The sequence below is a fragment of the Lindgomyces ingoldianus genome (genome assembly GCF_010093535.1).
Source record: "Lindgomyces ingoldianus strain ATCC 200398 unplaced genomic scaffold BDR25scaffold_24, whole genome shotgun sequence".
NCBI lineage: Eukaryota > Fungi > Ascomycota > Dothideomycetes > Pleosporales > Lindgomycetaceae > Lindgomyces > Lindgomyces ingoldianus.
In genome coordinates, this window is record NW_022985185.1 from 475,203 (window position 1) to 489,478 (window position 14,276).

The 14,276-nt window shown below is 51.3% G+C and overlaps 7 protein-coding genes across 7 annotated transcripts; 3 read left to right on the forward strand and 4 right to left on the reverse strand.

Annotated features, from left to right (window-relative positions):
• Positions 1-80: 80 nt before the first annotated feature.
• BDR25DRAFT_290241 (phosphoglycerate mutase-like protein) lies at positions 81-1,277 on the reverse strand (the record flags this gene model as incomplete). Its single annotated transcript, XM_033688505.1, has 2 exons — positions 81-421; positions 728-1,277. 2 exons carry the CDS (start codon positions 1,275-1,277, stop codon positions 81-83), a joined length of 891 nt encoding a protein of 296 aa, XP_033545366.1.
• Positions 1,278-3,414: 2,137 nt separating this feature from the next.
• On the forward strand, positions 3,415-5,734 carry BDR25DRAFT_290244 (uncharacterized protein). The gene is made up of 3 exons (XM_033688506.1): positions 3,415-3,534; positions 3,585-4,145; positions 4,195-5,734. The coding sequence occupies exons 1-3, from the start codon at positions 3,480-3,482 to the stop codon at positions 5,541-5,543; spliced, it is 1,965 nt and encodes a 654-aa protein (XP_033545367.1). The 5' UTR covers positions 3,415-3,479; the 3' UTR covers positions 5,544-5,734.
• Positions 5,735-5,954: 220 nt separating this feature from the next.
• Positions 5,955-7,698, forward strand: BDR25DRAFT_55605 (diphthamide biosynthesis protein). Its single transcript, XM_033698735.1, has one exon. The coding sequence runs from the start codon at positions 5,959-5,961 to the stop codon at positions 7,690-7,692; it is 1,734 nt and encodes a 577-aa protein (XP_033545368.1). The 5' UTR covers positions 5,955-5,958; the 3' UTR covers positions 7,693-7,698.
• A 1,105-nt stretch (positions 7,699-8,803) lies between these two features.
• BDR25DRAFT_373103 (ubiquitin-conjugating enzyme) lies at positions 8,804-10,094 on the reverse strand (the record flags this gene model as incomplete). Its single annotated transcript, XM_033697265.1, has 6 exons — positions 8,804-9,182; positions 9,252-9,433; positions 9,509-9,623; positions 9,676-9,713; positions 9,826-9,870; positions 10,039-10,094. 6 exons carry the CDS (start codon positions 10,092-10,094, stop codon positions 9,043-9,045), a joined length of 576 nt encoding a protein of 191 aa, XP_033545369.1. The 3' UTR covers positions 8,804-9,042.
• Positions 9,717-11,101, reverse strand: BDR25DRAFT_55676 (uncharacterized protein). The gene is made up of 2 exons (XM_033698737.1): positions 9,984-11,101; positions 9,717-9,931 (listed from the first exon to the last, which is right to left on the reverse strand). Exon 1 carries the CDS (start codon positions 10,617-10,619, stop codon positions 10,155-10,157), a length of 465 nt encoding a protein of 154 aa, XP_033545370.1. The 5' UTR covers positions 10,620-11,101; the 3' UTR covers positions 9,717-9,931; positions 9,984-10,154.
• Positions 10,814-12,771, forward strand: BDR25DRAFT_265254 (ketopantoate hydroxymethyltransferase). Its single transcript, XM_033686906.1, has 2 exons — positions 10,814-11,670; positions 11,729-12,771. Exons 1-2 carry the CDS (start codon positions 11,266-11,268, stop codon positions 12,353-12,355), a joined length of 1,032 nt encoding a protein of 343 aa, XP_033545371.1. The 5' UTR covers positions 10,814-11,265; the 3' UTR covers positions 12,356-12,771.
• On the reverse strand, positions 12,682-14,073 carry BDR25DRAFT_55666 (APG12-domain-containing protein). The gene is made up of 3 exons (XM_033698736.1): positions 13,705-14,073; positions 13,197-13,396; positions 12,682-13,067 (listed from the first exon to the last, which is right to left on the reverse strand). The coding sequence occupies exons 1-3, from the start codon at positions 13,859-13,861 to the stop codon at positions 13,008-13,010; spliced, it is 417 nt and encodes a 138-aa protein (XP_033545372.1). The 5' UTR covers positions 13,862-14,073; the 3' UTR covers positions 12,682-13,007.
• Positions 14,074-14,276: the final 203 nt, after the last annotated feature.

Consider the following 14,276-nt stretch of genomic DNA (forward strand, 5'->3'; position numbering starts at 1 on the left):
TAAACAACACATAAGAGTAAGGAAAGGCGGTGGCTATCGGATACTTGCACTCTTATAGATCTATAACCATGACTGAGGCGTTAGAGGTGTGCTCTGGTCTGAACAGCGACATCCATCTCTTTCGTGTCATGCCTAGGAATGGCCTCAGCGGAATGAGAAGTCACAGCTGTAGCATGTGATGCTTCTGGGTCGCTCTTGTCGAATAACATATTTTCCGGCAAAGTAATGTAGCCATCTTCAGCCCACGACCTCTGCGCAACGGCCGCTAGCTCAAGCTGTTCGTCGAGGGTAAGTGGCTGGAGCTTGTCGCTACGACGCTGACAAGACCACGGAGTCTCGATGATTGTAGCATTCGCTATTGTTGTTGGACTAGAGTTGTCAAACTGATACGTTCGGAGTTCGCAATTCGCCCATCCAGTCCCTGAATGCAACTGTTAGTGATAGGGCCAATCAGAGGGTCCACATGGGAAGCTTCCAGCGGGAAACTCGAAGATAAAAATAAAAAAAAAGGAAATCGGCGGCAACTGACGGAAATTTACAGAACCTTTAATGAAGGATAGAGGAAACGCTGACTCTTTGAAGAAAGAAATCCCGCATACTCTGAAAATACAACAAATGGGGTTATGCAAACAAGCGTTGATGTGCAGGAAGCAGAAAACAAAGTACAGGGGGAACGTGGAACAATTTCCCCGAAAAGGAAAGGATAGTGATTTAATTCTTGGCTTACCACAAAACTTTGCATGGCCTGCCCAGTCTTCGGTCAGGAAGTGTAGAAGTCCTCCATGCGTAACGGCAGCCACCGAGTCCTCTGCCCTGCTCTGCAGAAATTTCCGAGCGTTCCGGGAGCGTTTAGCAACAAGATCAGCACGAGGAGCAAACGGTCCTGATTGCTTATTGTTCCAGCCTTCATGGACATGTGAGAAGTCGACTGGGCGATCTTTGAATTCTTGCTTGAGTGCTCCTAGTGAGGAGCCGACATCGCAAGGAAGAGCTGATGTTTCTTGCAGATCTGGGAGGGCGATGATTTTGAAATCCGGCTTGGCGGCCAGGAGAGGGCCGAATGTATGCAGTGCCGTATATAGAGTGCGTCTAATGGGGGAGGCCACAATGCAATCGATCGAATGGATACCGATTCCGTTGCCGATCTCTTCGGCAAGTCTCTTGCACTGCTGCTCGCCATAAGGAGTGAGGAGAGGATCTCGGATCTTGTGGGCTTCTATGGAGAGATTGTGATAACCTTGAGCATGGCGGATGAAGTGGATGACTCTGGGTGCCATTTTTGGATAGGAAATGCCAAAGAATGATGTTTCGCGTTCTTAGGCGTGGTTCTGTAACGAAGAAACGAAGAGACAGCACAAGTTTCGGCGCGGAAATTTTGGAAAGAAATGTACTTCCAAAGAGGAACTACTGCTTTATATTCTTTTTTATGTTGTGCATGTTGCTGCAATACTCGATCTTCGGGGAAGTTTTCTATATTAGTCTCTCAGCAATCCAGAAACCCTAAAGCAGGCGGCAAATCGTAGAGCACATTGGTTGCTTCAAATGATAGTTGGGCACGTTGAACGTGGGCCATGTCGTTGGCTCGAAGTCTACTTGAGGCAATGCCGCTTTGGTGGTAAAGGGTTGTGCGGGATGTCTATGTTAGAGCGGCGCAGGACAGGGTCCCTCCCGTAACGTCCCACCCTTTGGTGGTGAATAGATGCAAACTACAGCGCGAAAGACTGGTAACGAATGAGAGATAGTGCATGACGGATATTGATCGGAACATCCCGTTCGTTGGCCGCTAACCTTGGTTCCAGGTGCACGATTTCAACGGTTGCGTTCGGGTTGCCCCCAAGAAAGCGACATGTGGGTTAGGGTTTCAATGAAAATTATGGAGGTAGTAAACAGAACAGCGTAGCATCGGAGCATAAGAATGGAAAGGGAGAGTTGTGTAGTGCAGAAAAGTTACCTGAACAGATAGGTCTAACCTATGAGGAAACCACAACATGTCTGCTGCGTCGGATGGATTGAAATGAGGAAGCCGATCTCTGGGACTACAATGGAAACTTTTCGATGCCAAGTGTGGAGAACTCTGGACTCCAAAAAAACCTCCCGTACGGTGCATAAATTGTGCGAACTTGTGCTACTGCGGGACCTACAGAAATTTCTCCTGCTAGCCCAACACTTCGAATAGTATCACAGTTTTTCAGCGTCAAAGTTGTACTATGCACACGGCAGCATTTTCATCCGGCTAAAGGGTGTCCTGATCTCGTCCTTTGTTGTGGCGATTCGCGATGCCAGCATTCTCCCTCCGAATTAGACTATCTACACTTGGTGATGTATCATATATTCCAAATCCTGTTGAACGCTGCGGCAACCCTCCCGTCGCTAGTAGCTCACCTCAAGCATGTCACTTGAGTTCTAAAGCCTGCTAGATTGAACGAATGACTAAGAAGACAGCAGGGCCTTTTGCTCAAGAGAATAGTGGGGGCCACAGCCACACCTCATCGGCCTGTTAGCGGAAACACGACCCCCGGAGTACTAAATTGGTCGCTGGCACTCTTTCAACAAAGAGAGACGCAATTCTAGGAAAATAATAACCTCACCGCTCAGAGGACTCTGAGGCAACGGCTTCTTCGTATACTGCTTCACAGGGTGCAATGGCCCATCCCTCGTCAATATGGGGGCGGAATGTCCGGATACGATGCGCGCTTGATGTAACGGCGTTGGCCTGCTCAACTGGGAGCAGGAGTGGATCCGAAACCTTGAAACCTATTAGCCGCAGAGCTTTGCTTTTGCTTGCGAGCTTGCGAGTGGATATCGTGCAGCATAAGGGCAGAGAACAGGGCTTCAGCAGCTCGCCAAGACACTCATAAGTATCTCGCCTTTCCTTTTCCTTTCTCTACTTGTCATGCGTCGAAGCACACTGGTGAAAGAGGTGGAAATCGATGCCGGGGGTCGTGGGAGAGTTAGTGATGACAACAGAGCCCTATTTTCGCCCCATGCTCCGAGGCTGTCAGAGTTTTGGAATCCAATTCGCTCGCTCATCAAAGCCAAGATCTCTATCTTAAATCATGTTTTCCGAAGCGCCACAGCCTTGCCATTCTGGGTTGCTGTATACGAGTCCCCTGTTCCAAGGAAGCTGGAGGAGAAATAAAAGGGTATACCACTCCGGGGATGAAATGTTGCAAAGAAGCTCTTCAGCGTTTGAGAATCCTGTACCGGCAACGACTGGGAGGGTGCCTAAAAATAAATAGAGATCTTCAGTCACCCCCCAGGTACCAAGCCACTTGCACACCAGTCCCTATGAGGTCATTAATTGTCCATTGGACTGGGAATGTTACGAAACACAGCCAGGGCAAGTCTCCGCGTGCTCCGAGCTTACCAGTCATTTAACTATCGCTTGTCCACATTCTTTCACTGTCTGACCCTGTTTTCTTTTTTCTACCATTGACTTTTGACATTTTACTCTTCTTCAAATTTATACGAAGGATATAATGCGACTAGTATATCAATATCTTACATTTTCAGCTCTTGTATGTTTGGGGACCTGTAGGCACCTCCCCTTTTTTGGGCCATCTTGAACGCTCACAACTTTGCAGCATCCACCGTCCTTCCTTTAGTTGAAGATATATCGAGCGTGAATCTAGAGTCCTGGAAACGGGCAACTGCACAGGCACCCAAGGGCTATGCGCCAGGATCCGTAGACTGCCCCTCGACGCGCCCGAGTATTCGAGTAGCAAACGGCCTTTCAGACCAAGAGAAATCATGGCTAGAGAAAAGGAGAGGAAACACAATTGCGCCTATGCGCGAACTATTGACGCGACTAAATATAACTGGGTTTGACGCTGGAAAATACATTGACGAGCACCGCGACAACATGACCACAATACCCAACATTGCAATTGCGTTTTCCGGAGGCGGTTATCGGGCCATGACAAACGGTGGTGGAGGCCTGGCTGCGTTCGACAGTCGTACACCAAATTCCACGAATACCGGCCAAATTGGTGGACTGCTGCAGTCAGCCACCTACATTGCGGGACTCTCAGGGGGAGGATGGCTCGTGGGCAGCGTTTATTCTAACAACTTCACATCGGTGCAAAGTATCGTTAATCAGAATAACCACGGTGATCTCTGGCAGCTTGGTAACTCGATTCTAGAAGGTAAGACGCGCACGCGACAGCCTTCCTCATTTGTACTAACGATACAAAGGACCGGCAACTGGAGGCATTCAGCTACTCTCGACCGCTGAATACTACAACAATCTATACAAGACTGTGATTTCAAAGCAAGACGCAGGCTTCAACTTCAATGTCTCTCTTACAGACTATTGGGGTCGCGCTTTATCCTTCCAGCTCGTCAACGTATCCGAAGGCGGTCCCGGATACACATTTTCCTCAATCCAAGATGACAACGACTTCAAGAACGGAAATGTACCAATGCCTATTCTTGTTGCAGATGAGCGCGCACCCGGAGAAGTTATCGTTTCATTGAATACAACCGTCTTTGAGTTTAATCCGTGGGAAATGGGAAGCTTCGACCCAACGCTCTATGGATTCGCACCTCTGAAATATATTGGGTCGAATTTCACTAGGGGGCAGCTCCCTAACAATCAAGGTTGCATTTCGGGCTTTGACAACGTAGGCTTTATTATGGGAACCAGCTCTTCCTTGTTCAACCAGGCCATTCTGCAGCTCGACTCCTTTTCGGGAGTCCCGGATCTTGTCAAGAACGCTCTAAAAGGTGTTCTTGATGGTCTAGGCGCAGATAGTAATGACATTGCAGATTACACGCCGAACCCATTTTACCATTTCCATAACAGTACGAATCCGAGCGCGCAGGCAGAACGCTTGACACTCGTTGATGGTGGTGAAGACCTTCAGAATCTCCCGCTCAACCCGCTCATCCAGCCCGTTCGAAATGTCGATGTAATCTTTGCCGTAGATTCTTCTGCTGATACCGTCCCACCGACCGAATCAGCGCAAAACTGGCCCAACGGAACCGCTCTGGTAGCCACTTATGAGCGCTCGACCAACGCTTCAATGCAGAACGGCACCGCTTTCCCCTCTATACCCGATCAGAACACGTTCGTCAATCTTGGTCTCAACAACCGACCGACATTCTTCGGCTGTAACGCCAGCAACCTTACCGGACCAGCTCCGTTGATAGTGTATCTACCCAACTCACCATATGTCTACAACTCGAATACCTCGACCCTCCAGATGGACTACAACAATACCGAGCGAAACGCCATGATCCAGAACGGCTACAATGTCGTAACCCAGGGTAACGGAACTCGGGATGCGCAGTGGCCAACGTGCGTTGGCTGTGCCATTCTTTCTAGAAGCTTTAACCGCACAGGAGCCACTGTTCCTGATGTGTGTCAGCAATGCTTTAAGAAGTATTGCTGGGATGGAACAGTTAACTCAACGAAACCAGCCCCGTACTTCCCACAAATGATCTTGAAGGAGATTAAAGTTAAAAGCGGCGTTGACAGGTTTGCTCCTAGCTTCCTAGGAATTGCCCTAGCTATAGCGGCTTCTGGATTCCTTATGATATGATAATTTAGACATAGATACCTTGTTCTAGATTTGGCTAACTGGATTTGGCTGGTAGGATATGCATTGGTAGCGTCTGTTTTACAGCGCAGCTTTTGTTCAGTGTATATATCGTATGCTCAGTGAAGATTTTACATAATCTCTGAGGAACTATGAATAGTTCAATACAATGGAGAGAGAGATGCATGAAGCACATCACACTTTGTTGAGAGTATAAAGATGATTTTGTCTGCCCCGTTACTCAAATCATGTACGCATTTAGAAAGATGCAAAGATCTTCATTCAAATAGCCCTTTCATGTGTTCCGACAAGGATAATAACTATAACGTTCACTAATGAAAAGACGACAAGCTTAGTCATCACTCACACCTTCATCTTGCCCCTCCAACACAAACTTTCCACCAAAACTTTCCTCAAAATGGCAGTACCCGCTCTCGGGACCGCTCCCGTCCTCTCCACACCCGATACGCATATCTTTGAAGATCCTACACCTGCGGTTGATACTTCGAATCTTCCCCGACTTTCGGATGAGCAACTTGCCATTACTTATGAGATTGAAAGGACGGTCAGCGAGATTCGACAGGGACAATGGAGAAGGATAGCGCTACAGTTTCCGGATCAGATGTTAGTAGATGCGCCGAGGGTATATGAGGCGCTTAGTCGAGGGCTCAAGAATCAGAGGAGGGCGAAGAATCGGACTACACGCTCATCAGAGAAGGAGAACGGGAAGGCAGGAGTGGAAGAGCTTGGTAAAAAGATGGAGGATGTATCCGTAGAGCAAGAAGAAGACCCTGAAGAGAAACTCTTCATACTTGCAGATACGTCATATGGTGCCTGTTGTATAGATGAGGTTGCTGCAGAACATGTCGACGCAGATGTGGTGGTGCATTATGGCCGATCATGTCTTTCTCCTTGCTCGAGGCTACCGGTTATATACGTGTTTACGGCACGACCGCTCGATCTTGACTCTGCAATATCTGCCTTCAAGCAGACATATCCGGACAAGGGCCAAAAGGTCATCCTTGTCGCAGATATACCGTACTCGCACCATGTTCTTCCGCTCCACGACCGACTGCGAGAAGAAGGCTACACGGACATCTACGCAACAGATGTCATCCACAACCCGTCATCACCCCTCCCGAACCGAACCATTCCACCCGAAATAATAGGCTCGCAAGACTCTCTCCACGCATACCAACTCTTCCAGATCTCCTCCCCACCAACCTCTCTCCTCCTAACCCTCTCCTCCCGCGTCGCCGCAATCCACATCTACCCCACAGACGCCCCATCCACCACCACCCTTCTAGCGTCTACAGCCCAAACCCTCCGCCGACGGTACGCACTCCTAACTTCCCTCAGCACCGTCCCTGTCTTCGGCATTCTCATCAACACGCTCTCAGTCAAAAACTACCTCACCATCCTCTCACACGTAAAGTCCCTCATCTCCTCCGCGGGCAAAAAATCCTACACCTTCGTCGTCGGAAAAGTGAACGCCGCCAAGGTCGCAAACTTCAGCGAAATCGGGGGCTGGGTCGTCATTGGGTGCTGGGAAAGCAGTTTGATGGAGAGCAAGGATTTCTGGAGGCCTATTATCACGCCGTTTGAGCTTGAGTTGGCGCTGATGGGGGATGCGGAGAGGGTGTGGACGGGGGAGTGGGACGGGAATTTTCAGGCTATTTTAGAGAAGCCGAGGGGATCGACAGAGCCGGGGGTGTATCATGAGAAGGCTCCGGACGGAGCGGATCAGGTTCTTGGAACTGGGGATTACGATTCAGAGGAAGAGTCCGCTCCTCCGGAATTCGATCTTAGGACTGGGCGATATGTCTCACATTCGCGACCAATGCGATCTTTGGCTCCTCCAAGGGATGCCAATGTCCAGCAAGAGGGAGGAGGTCTGACTGTGCCAACAAGCACAGCCTTGACTACCAGAGCGAAAGGCGAAATAGCACAGATTGGAGGCGTCGTATCGCCAGGCGCAGAGTTCCTGCGGTCTAAGAGAACGTGGCAGGGCTTGGGAAGCGATTTCAACGCTCCAACCGAAAACGATGAAAATGTGGGCGCGAATGGGAATGGGTATGCGGCACGCATGGAAGAAGGGAGGAGTGGGATTGCGAGAGGGTATGTAGTTGGTGGTGATACTACGAAACACTGAAGTCAGTCTAAAGGCTTCTGATTAAATTGACACACTTCCTAGTCAGCATTTTGACATGACACTTCTATCTCTAAGGGTCCAACTATCCAATAAGCACCTCTAGCAGTATCGAGATTTGGAATATTTCTGATTTGGGCAGCAGTGCTGCCAGCAACAATTACATACGTCCCTTCCCAAGCCATCCCCCGCTGTTCTTACTCCTACCCTATCAGATAATATCATGCCCAATCAAACCCATGTCTCATATAACAATCCCTACTTCTATTATACGCACTCTCTTTACATTAATACCCAACGCCCTCAACTCTCCCCATCATCACGCTCTCTATCTCTCTCTCTCAGCCCCCCTCCGCACTTTCGCAACCCAAAAACCTATCCCATTCCAGACCCCATAAGGTCCATTCCAGGCCCCAACCGCCTTCCAAAAAGCCCCCGGAAACGCAGATAGACATTACAATATGATAAACGCATCACGCAAGTCCAGTTCAGTCCAGTCCAGTCCAGTCCACCAAATTAGTACAAGCATGAATTGTACCATCTGATCCCAAACCCTCTTCTCAAATCCTTAGCGTCCGTCTCCCTCCTTTCTCTCCATAAGACAGATAAAAAGTTGCAGATGCAAGTAGGTGTCTTTGCGGCGTGATGTAGTAGCTGTATTATGCTTTGCCATATTTAGGCTGGGATATTTAGGGTAGGATATATGTTTAGTATAGGCGCACGTGTAAAGGAACGATGGTCTCGTTAGGCAGAATCTCCCTACTAGACAAACAAGACTGCTTCATTGGCAAGGACGATCCAGGTATATCGGCTAATAAGTTATTTAAATCATTCTTTGCGTAGAATAATAAATATATTAAGCTTGTTCAGACCATCGTATCAGTCTGGTCCCCAGGACATCATCCTCTTGCTAGAATCTCCCCACAAGACAATAGGGTCACTAACTAATATGCCCTCCAAGAGCTGCCATGGAAATTCAAATGACTGGGAAATAGCTGGGGCAGACTCCATTTTCATTCCAGTCTCATAAGAGCTCGTCTCTATATAAATCCCCTTCCTTCCGCCCCATCGATCCAAAGGAATCCAAACCTTGACTGTCCATGGGACACCCGTTGAGAAGCCAAGGGAAACCCGGGGGAATATGATGATGGTGATGATGAAAACGGCGATGATGCGGAAACTGACTTATCCTGTCCAGCCTAGCCTAATCCAGTCCGTGGGAGAGATGAGAGAGATTCAAACGCGCCTGCCACAGATGCGCCTTGAACGACCTTCCCCATGAATATCCGTTGAGTGAAGCCGGGACAAAGTAGAGAGACGGGTTGGAAACGAGATGGAGGAGAGGAGAGGTGTCTAGATATCCTCCATGTTTCCAGCAGCCTCATCTTCCTCACCGGATTCGTAACTGCCAACGGAGCTCATATCGTCGTCATCGTCGCTGTCTTCATCGGCTTCGTCGGCCATGTCCTTGGAGGCGTATTTCTGGACGTATTCTAGCACGACGAGATGGGTTAACGAAACCTCCAGGAGCAGTGCAGGAATTGCGCAGGTGGAGGGAATACCTTTCACTTTAGCCTCATAGCTCTTCGGTTCCCGCATCAGAAGTGCGGCGGCTTCTCCGTTCAGAGGATCTGTGGGGTTCGGATATCGGAGCAGCTGTGGTAGGAAGACTTCGAAGATGTTGATCATGTCGTACATGGGGGACCATGTTTGGTTGATGACGTCCAGACAGACGGAGCCGGAGCTAGACGCGGTTAATTACTCTTGTCATTATGCGCTGGGAACAGGGAAGACGGAGGAGACGAATGGAGTGGCGTACAGTTCATCGATGTTAGGATGGAATATCCTGTTTACGAAACCTATGCTTGGGCTCTTGTAAGGATATTGATCGGGGAGCTCGACGTGGATTTTCCAGAGGCCGCCGGCGAATGGTGCTGGGTTAGTCAGCTATGTCTTGTGCATGCCATAAGTTGTGGTATTACGCACTCTCCTCCGGGCCCTTGAACCTGACGTAGAATTCCTGCCTAGGAGATGTTAGTCGTGGTGTAAGAGTGGGAGGCTAGCGGGTAGCGAGGGGACCGACACTAGGGATACAGTTAGCCGCCACAGCAAATGACAGATGGGACAAATGAAGACATACTGTTGTCGTTTACCAGTGTGACTTCGTAGTCGCTCATCAGCCTAGTGTGCATCAGTCAACAGCTCCGGGAGTCGAGTTGCGCATTTAGGAATGACCTACATCCTGCTCGCGAGTTAGCAGCAGCTCCCAGAGGGGGACTGCACTGTGGACCTACTTCATGACCTGCACGGAAAAGAGAGGCAGCCGTCAGTATGCATGCTCATCTCAACCAAGGATCGTCCAGGACACCTACATCCGTCTCGATGCGTCTCTTTGGGCTGCTCATGGCGGCGGCGAGTCTCAGTACCTCGTCCGCCCTCGGGGCTCCGTGACACTCTGGTATTTTCTAGTTGCAGCGGGTGGAGAGATTGGCTTCGGCGGGCGGGGTGAAGGCGCGGCGGCTTCGCTGGGTGTTCACGGGGGAGGGGGGTCTCAGCAGATATGGGTCGCGGGACAATCGATAGCGGGAGGTGGGCTGGGGGGGAGGGGGGGGGGGCTTGCTGGCGATAGGCGGGGGTCGATGTGGTGGTGTCGGCGGGGTAGGGGCGGGCAGAAGCTGGAGGGGAGTCCAAAGAGTTTCGCAGAAGCAGCGGTAGCAGACAAAGCTGGTTTTGTTGGCGGAATAGTGCAGAGGACAGGCGCACAGGCAATCCGGGCTTGGAGTCGTGAAGTGGCAGAACGGCAGGGAGGTCACTGGCACGAGATCAGCAGTCACGCAAGCCAGCCGGAGACTGCCACTGCCACCTGCACCAAGCAAGTCATCGCCCGAGACGTCGCCGTGCATCGTCCGCCACGGGCCAGCCACCGACATGTCAAGCTTGCATCACGGGGGCGCGTTTGGTTGAGAGTGCCATTCTTTGCGCGGGCGCGTCACTCGGGAGCCCGACGGCGTAACCAGAGGCCAACTCGTGCCGCTCATTGCTTGGGCACTGAGAGCCTCATCAGCCTCATCAGTGTCGGGCTTGCCTCGCACCCTCACCCTCACCCTCCCCTCCCCCTCCCCCCCAGACCAGAGGGCACAGATCCGGCACAGGTCCGGCACAGATCCGGCCACCACTGCTCCTCAACACCATCCTTCCTCCATCCTGCACCCTGCATCCACCCTCCCAAATCTCCATCCACCACCCGCGTTTCCTTGCCAGCCGCAACGCCCAATGGCTGCACCAACCACATCTCCCGCGTTCCGAACAAAGCCAGTCGGTCTGGGCGGCGCTGACTATGCGTGTGTGCTTCTCGGACCGAGGGACAGGCGCCGTAGCTAGGGGACAAAAACCTCCACTCTGTTCTCCAAGTTGCGCTGCAGAAAACATCACGAAGCTTCATATTAAAGCCCGCCTCGCCTGCGCACAAATGGCCGCCTCTTCCTCCTCTCTATTGTCCTCCCGGCCCATCGCCAAAAAAATATCCCGCCCAACACCACCGCCGTCTCGCTCTCCCGCCGTCCCCCCGTCGCAGCCATGTCGCGTGCCCTCTGGAACACGCTCCGACCTTCTTCGCGAATTGCGCCTCGATGCCCGCCGCTGTGCTCATCATCGCCGCGCTTGTCCCATGCTGTCCTGCCCGTCGCTCGGGTCAGGTGGAGCTCTCATTCACCCCTGGGTGCGGCCCCCGCCAATGCCCGCAAGCCTATTACTATCAGCAGCCTCCAGACGCTCTACCGGAAGAACGAACCCATTACCATGATCACCGCCCATGACTTCCCCAGTGCACATGTCGCCGACCATGCCGGCATGGACATGGTACTGGTCGGGGACAGCCTGGCCATGGTGGCCTTGGGCATGGAAGACACTAGTGAGGTCTTGATGGAGGAGATGATATTGCACTGTCGGTCGGTGGCTCGCGCAACAAAGGCTGCCTTCACTGTACGTCATCTCACAGCCTCCTACACTGCTCTTCGTCATGCTAACCTTGTATGTCTAGGTTGGCGACCTACCCATGGGAACCTACGAGATCGCCCCTGAACAGGCCCTCGAGTCCGCCATCCGCATGATCAAGGAGGGCCGCGTTAAGTCCGTCAAGCTTGAGGGCGGGAAGGAAATGGCACCCACCATCTCCAAGATCACGTCGGCCGGCATCCCTGTCCTCGCCCACATCGGCCTCACGCCCCAGCGACAAAACTCCCTCGGTGGCTTCCGCGTCCAGGGGAAGAGCACCGCTTCAGCTCTCAGGCTCCTCGGTGACGCCTTCGCCGTCCAGGATGCCGGTGCCTTCGCCGTCGTGCTGGAAGCTGTGCCCGCTGAGGTCGCCGCCCTGGTGACGAAGAAGCTAAGCATCCCTACCATTGGCATTGGTGCTGGCAATGGCTGTTCAGGGCAGGTCCTCGTCCAGGTAGACATGTCGGGATACTTCCCGCCTGGTCGCTTTCTTCCCAAGTTTGTGAAACAGTACGGTGATGTGTGGAGTGAGAGTATGAGAGCCGTCCAAGCCTACAAAAAAGAGGTGAAGAGCAGGGCATATCCCGCGCCGGAGCATACATATCCGATGCCGAAGGAGGAGTTTTTTGAGTTCGAGAGACTGGTTGAGGAGAAGCGGATGAGAACTGAGTAAGGTCGTCTCCCCGTCTCTCTGAGGTTTCAGTCTTGTCATCTGCGTCGGCGTTGGTGGTTTGGCTCTTCCATCTTTCATGCTCTGCTCACTTGCATCGCATACCCTTCGCTATATCCCTGGCCAGTTCTTCAGATTCGTTCTTGACAGCCAGCGTCTTTGCATATTGTATCGCTCACATCCATGGAACCGAGAGCATACATGCGGAAGGGGGAGGTCTTCTATTGATGGCTAGCTTACAGAGCTGAATGCCGTTCCCCATACACCTTAGATTAATGCATACATTAATTCATAACCCGACAGACTCATGCCACCAAATCCCCGCGTCTACCCCCTATGACCACACCACTCATCTCACGCCGTCATGATCACGACCGCGAATTCCCTCCCATATGCCACTAGCATTCTATGAGCTCAGCGTAGTGTAGGTAGTCATCAAGATTCCTGCTTGATCACCATCTGCCTGATGCTGCAGTCTCGTAGCATGGGGATCCATGGCTGCGCGGACAGCGGGCCTTTGAATCATCGTTATCGTTTGGTCAATCGATCAATCGTATTGTCATTGTGCCAGGCTAGCATGCATTTGGTGTGTGGCTGGGGGCAGGAGAGCAGCACAGGCGGGCAGATGTTGAGCAGAAGTCGAGGTGGAGGCTGCTCACCCAAATGATGGAGACATAGCATAGCCTACTACGAGCTCGTCGTTGGTCTTGAAACACTACTATCTTGTCAGCCGCCCACTCCGCCACATTCCTCTAGCCCATGACGTGTCACCTAACCAACCCAACTCATAGCTCAAACACTTAGATATCAAGTGTGAAGAAAAAGGAAATGGTATTACACTCACACTCCACAAATTCTCAACCCCCTCATCCAAGCTCGGACTAAACACATTTCCGATATAGCAAAACACGCTCTCGTGTTCCTTAACGCCAAGCTTCTTGCGTAGAAACCGGACGATGGTTTCGAAGCGCTGGTTTGAGGAGAGCCGGAAGACGCGTTGTGTTAGGTGTGGTGCGTTGCCGATTGGGTGAAGTCGGATCGTAACTGTGAGGGGAGGGGTTAGAGGATTGGAGGCGGGGGGTGATGAGGATGGACTAGGAGAAGGAGAGTGGGGAGTGGGGAGGGGGGAAGGGGGAGAAGGTGGGCATAGAAGATAGGCGATTAAGATATTGTAAGGTAAAAACGACTGATAGGCAGGGATTTCGAATTGGTGTATATGGGTGGGCTGGACTTCGTTCCACAAACGCACAATATAATCCCACTTTTTAACGACACACACCCCACTCAACATAACCAAATAAAAACGATGAAGAAGCGAATGAATCTAAGACACAAAAAAACACCAAACTTACCTTTCGACACCTTCGAAGTCCCCGCACTCTCCAATGCCCTCGATGCATCCCGCGGCAAATTCGTCAACATCACAGACGCTGCCATAGTCAGCGGGGCTTCGGCCGTATCATCTTCGTCTGGGATCCTGTCATTTGGGGAGTCGGAGGCTTGAGACATTTTGACGGTATTGGAATAGCTCTCAGAGAAGTTGGATTCGGTTGGGTTGGATTCCTGCGTTGGCAGGGCTGACAAGTTATTCCGGGAAGAAAAGAACCTGGGTCGAAATGTGTGGGGTGTTGGCTTGGTGCCGTATATGTCCTTCAGGTAGAGAGAGTGCGAGTGTGCAAGCTGAGGGTGGTCGGTCAAAGTCGTTGGTATTAGGGTCAGTGATTGGAAGGAGCCTGAGATGATGGCAACGGCATGTTGAGGTCAAGGTGAGGTTGCCTAACCAATCATTGCCGAGACGAGGTACCCGACCATCATCCCAACTTGATCTTCACCATCATCGAGTCGTTCACGTGGATAGACTAGATAACAGCAGTATCACTATGACTGATATATAGCAATATACATCATCGACCAATGCACGCTA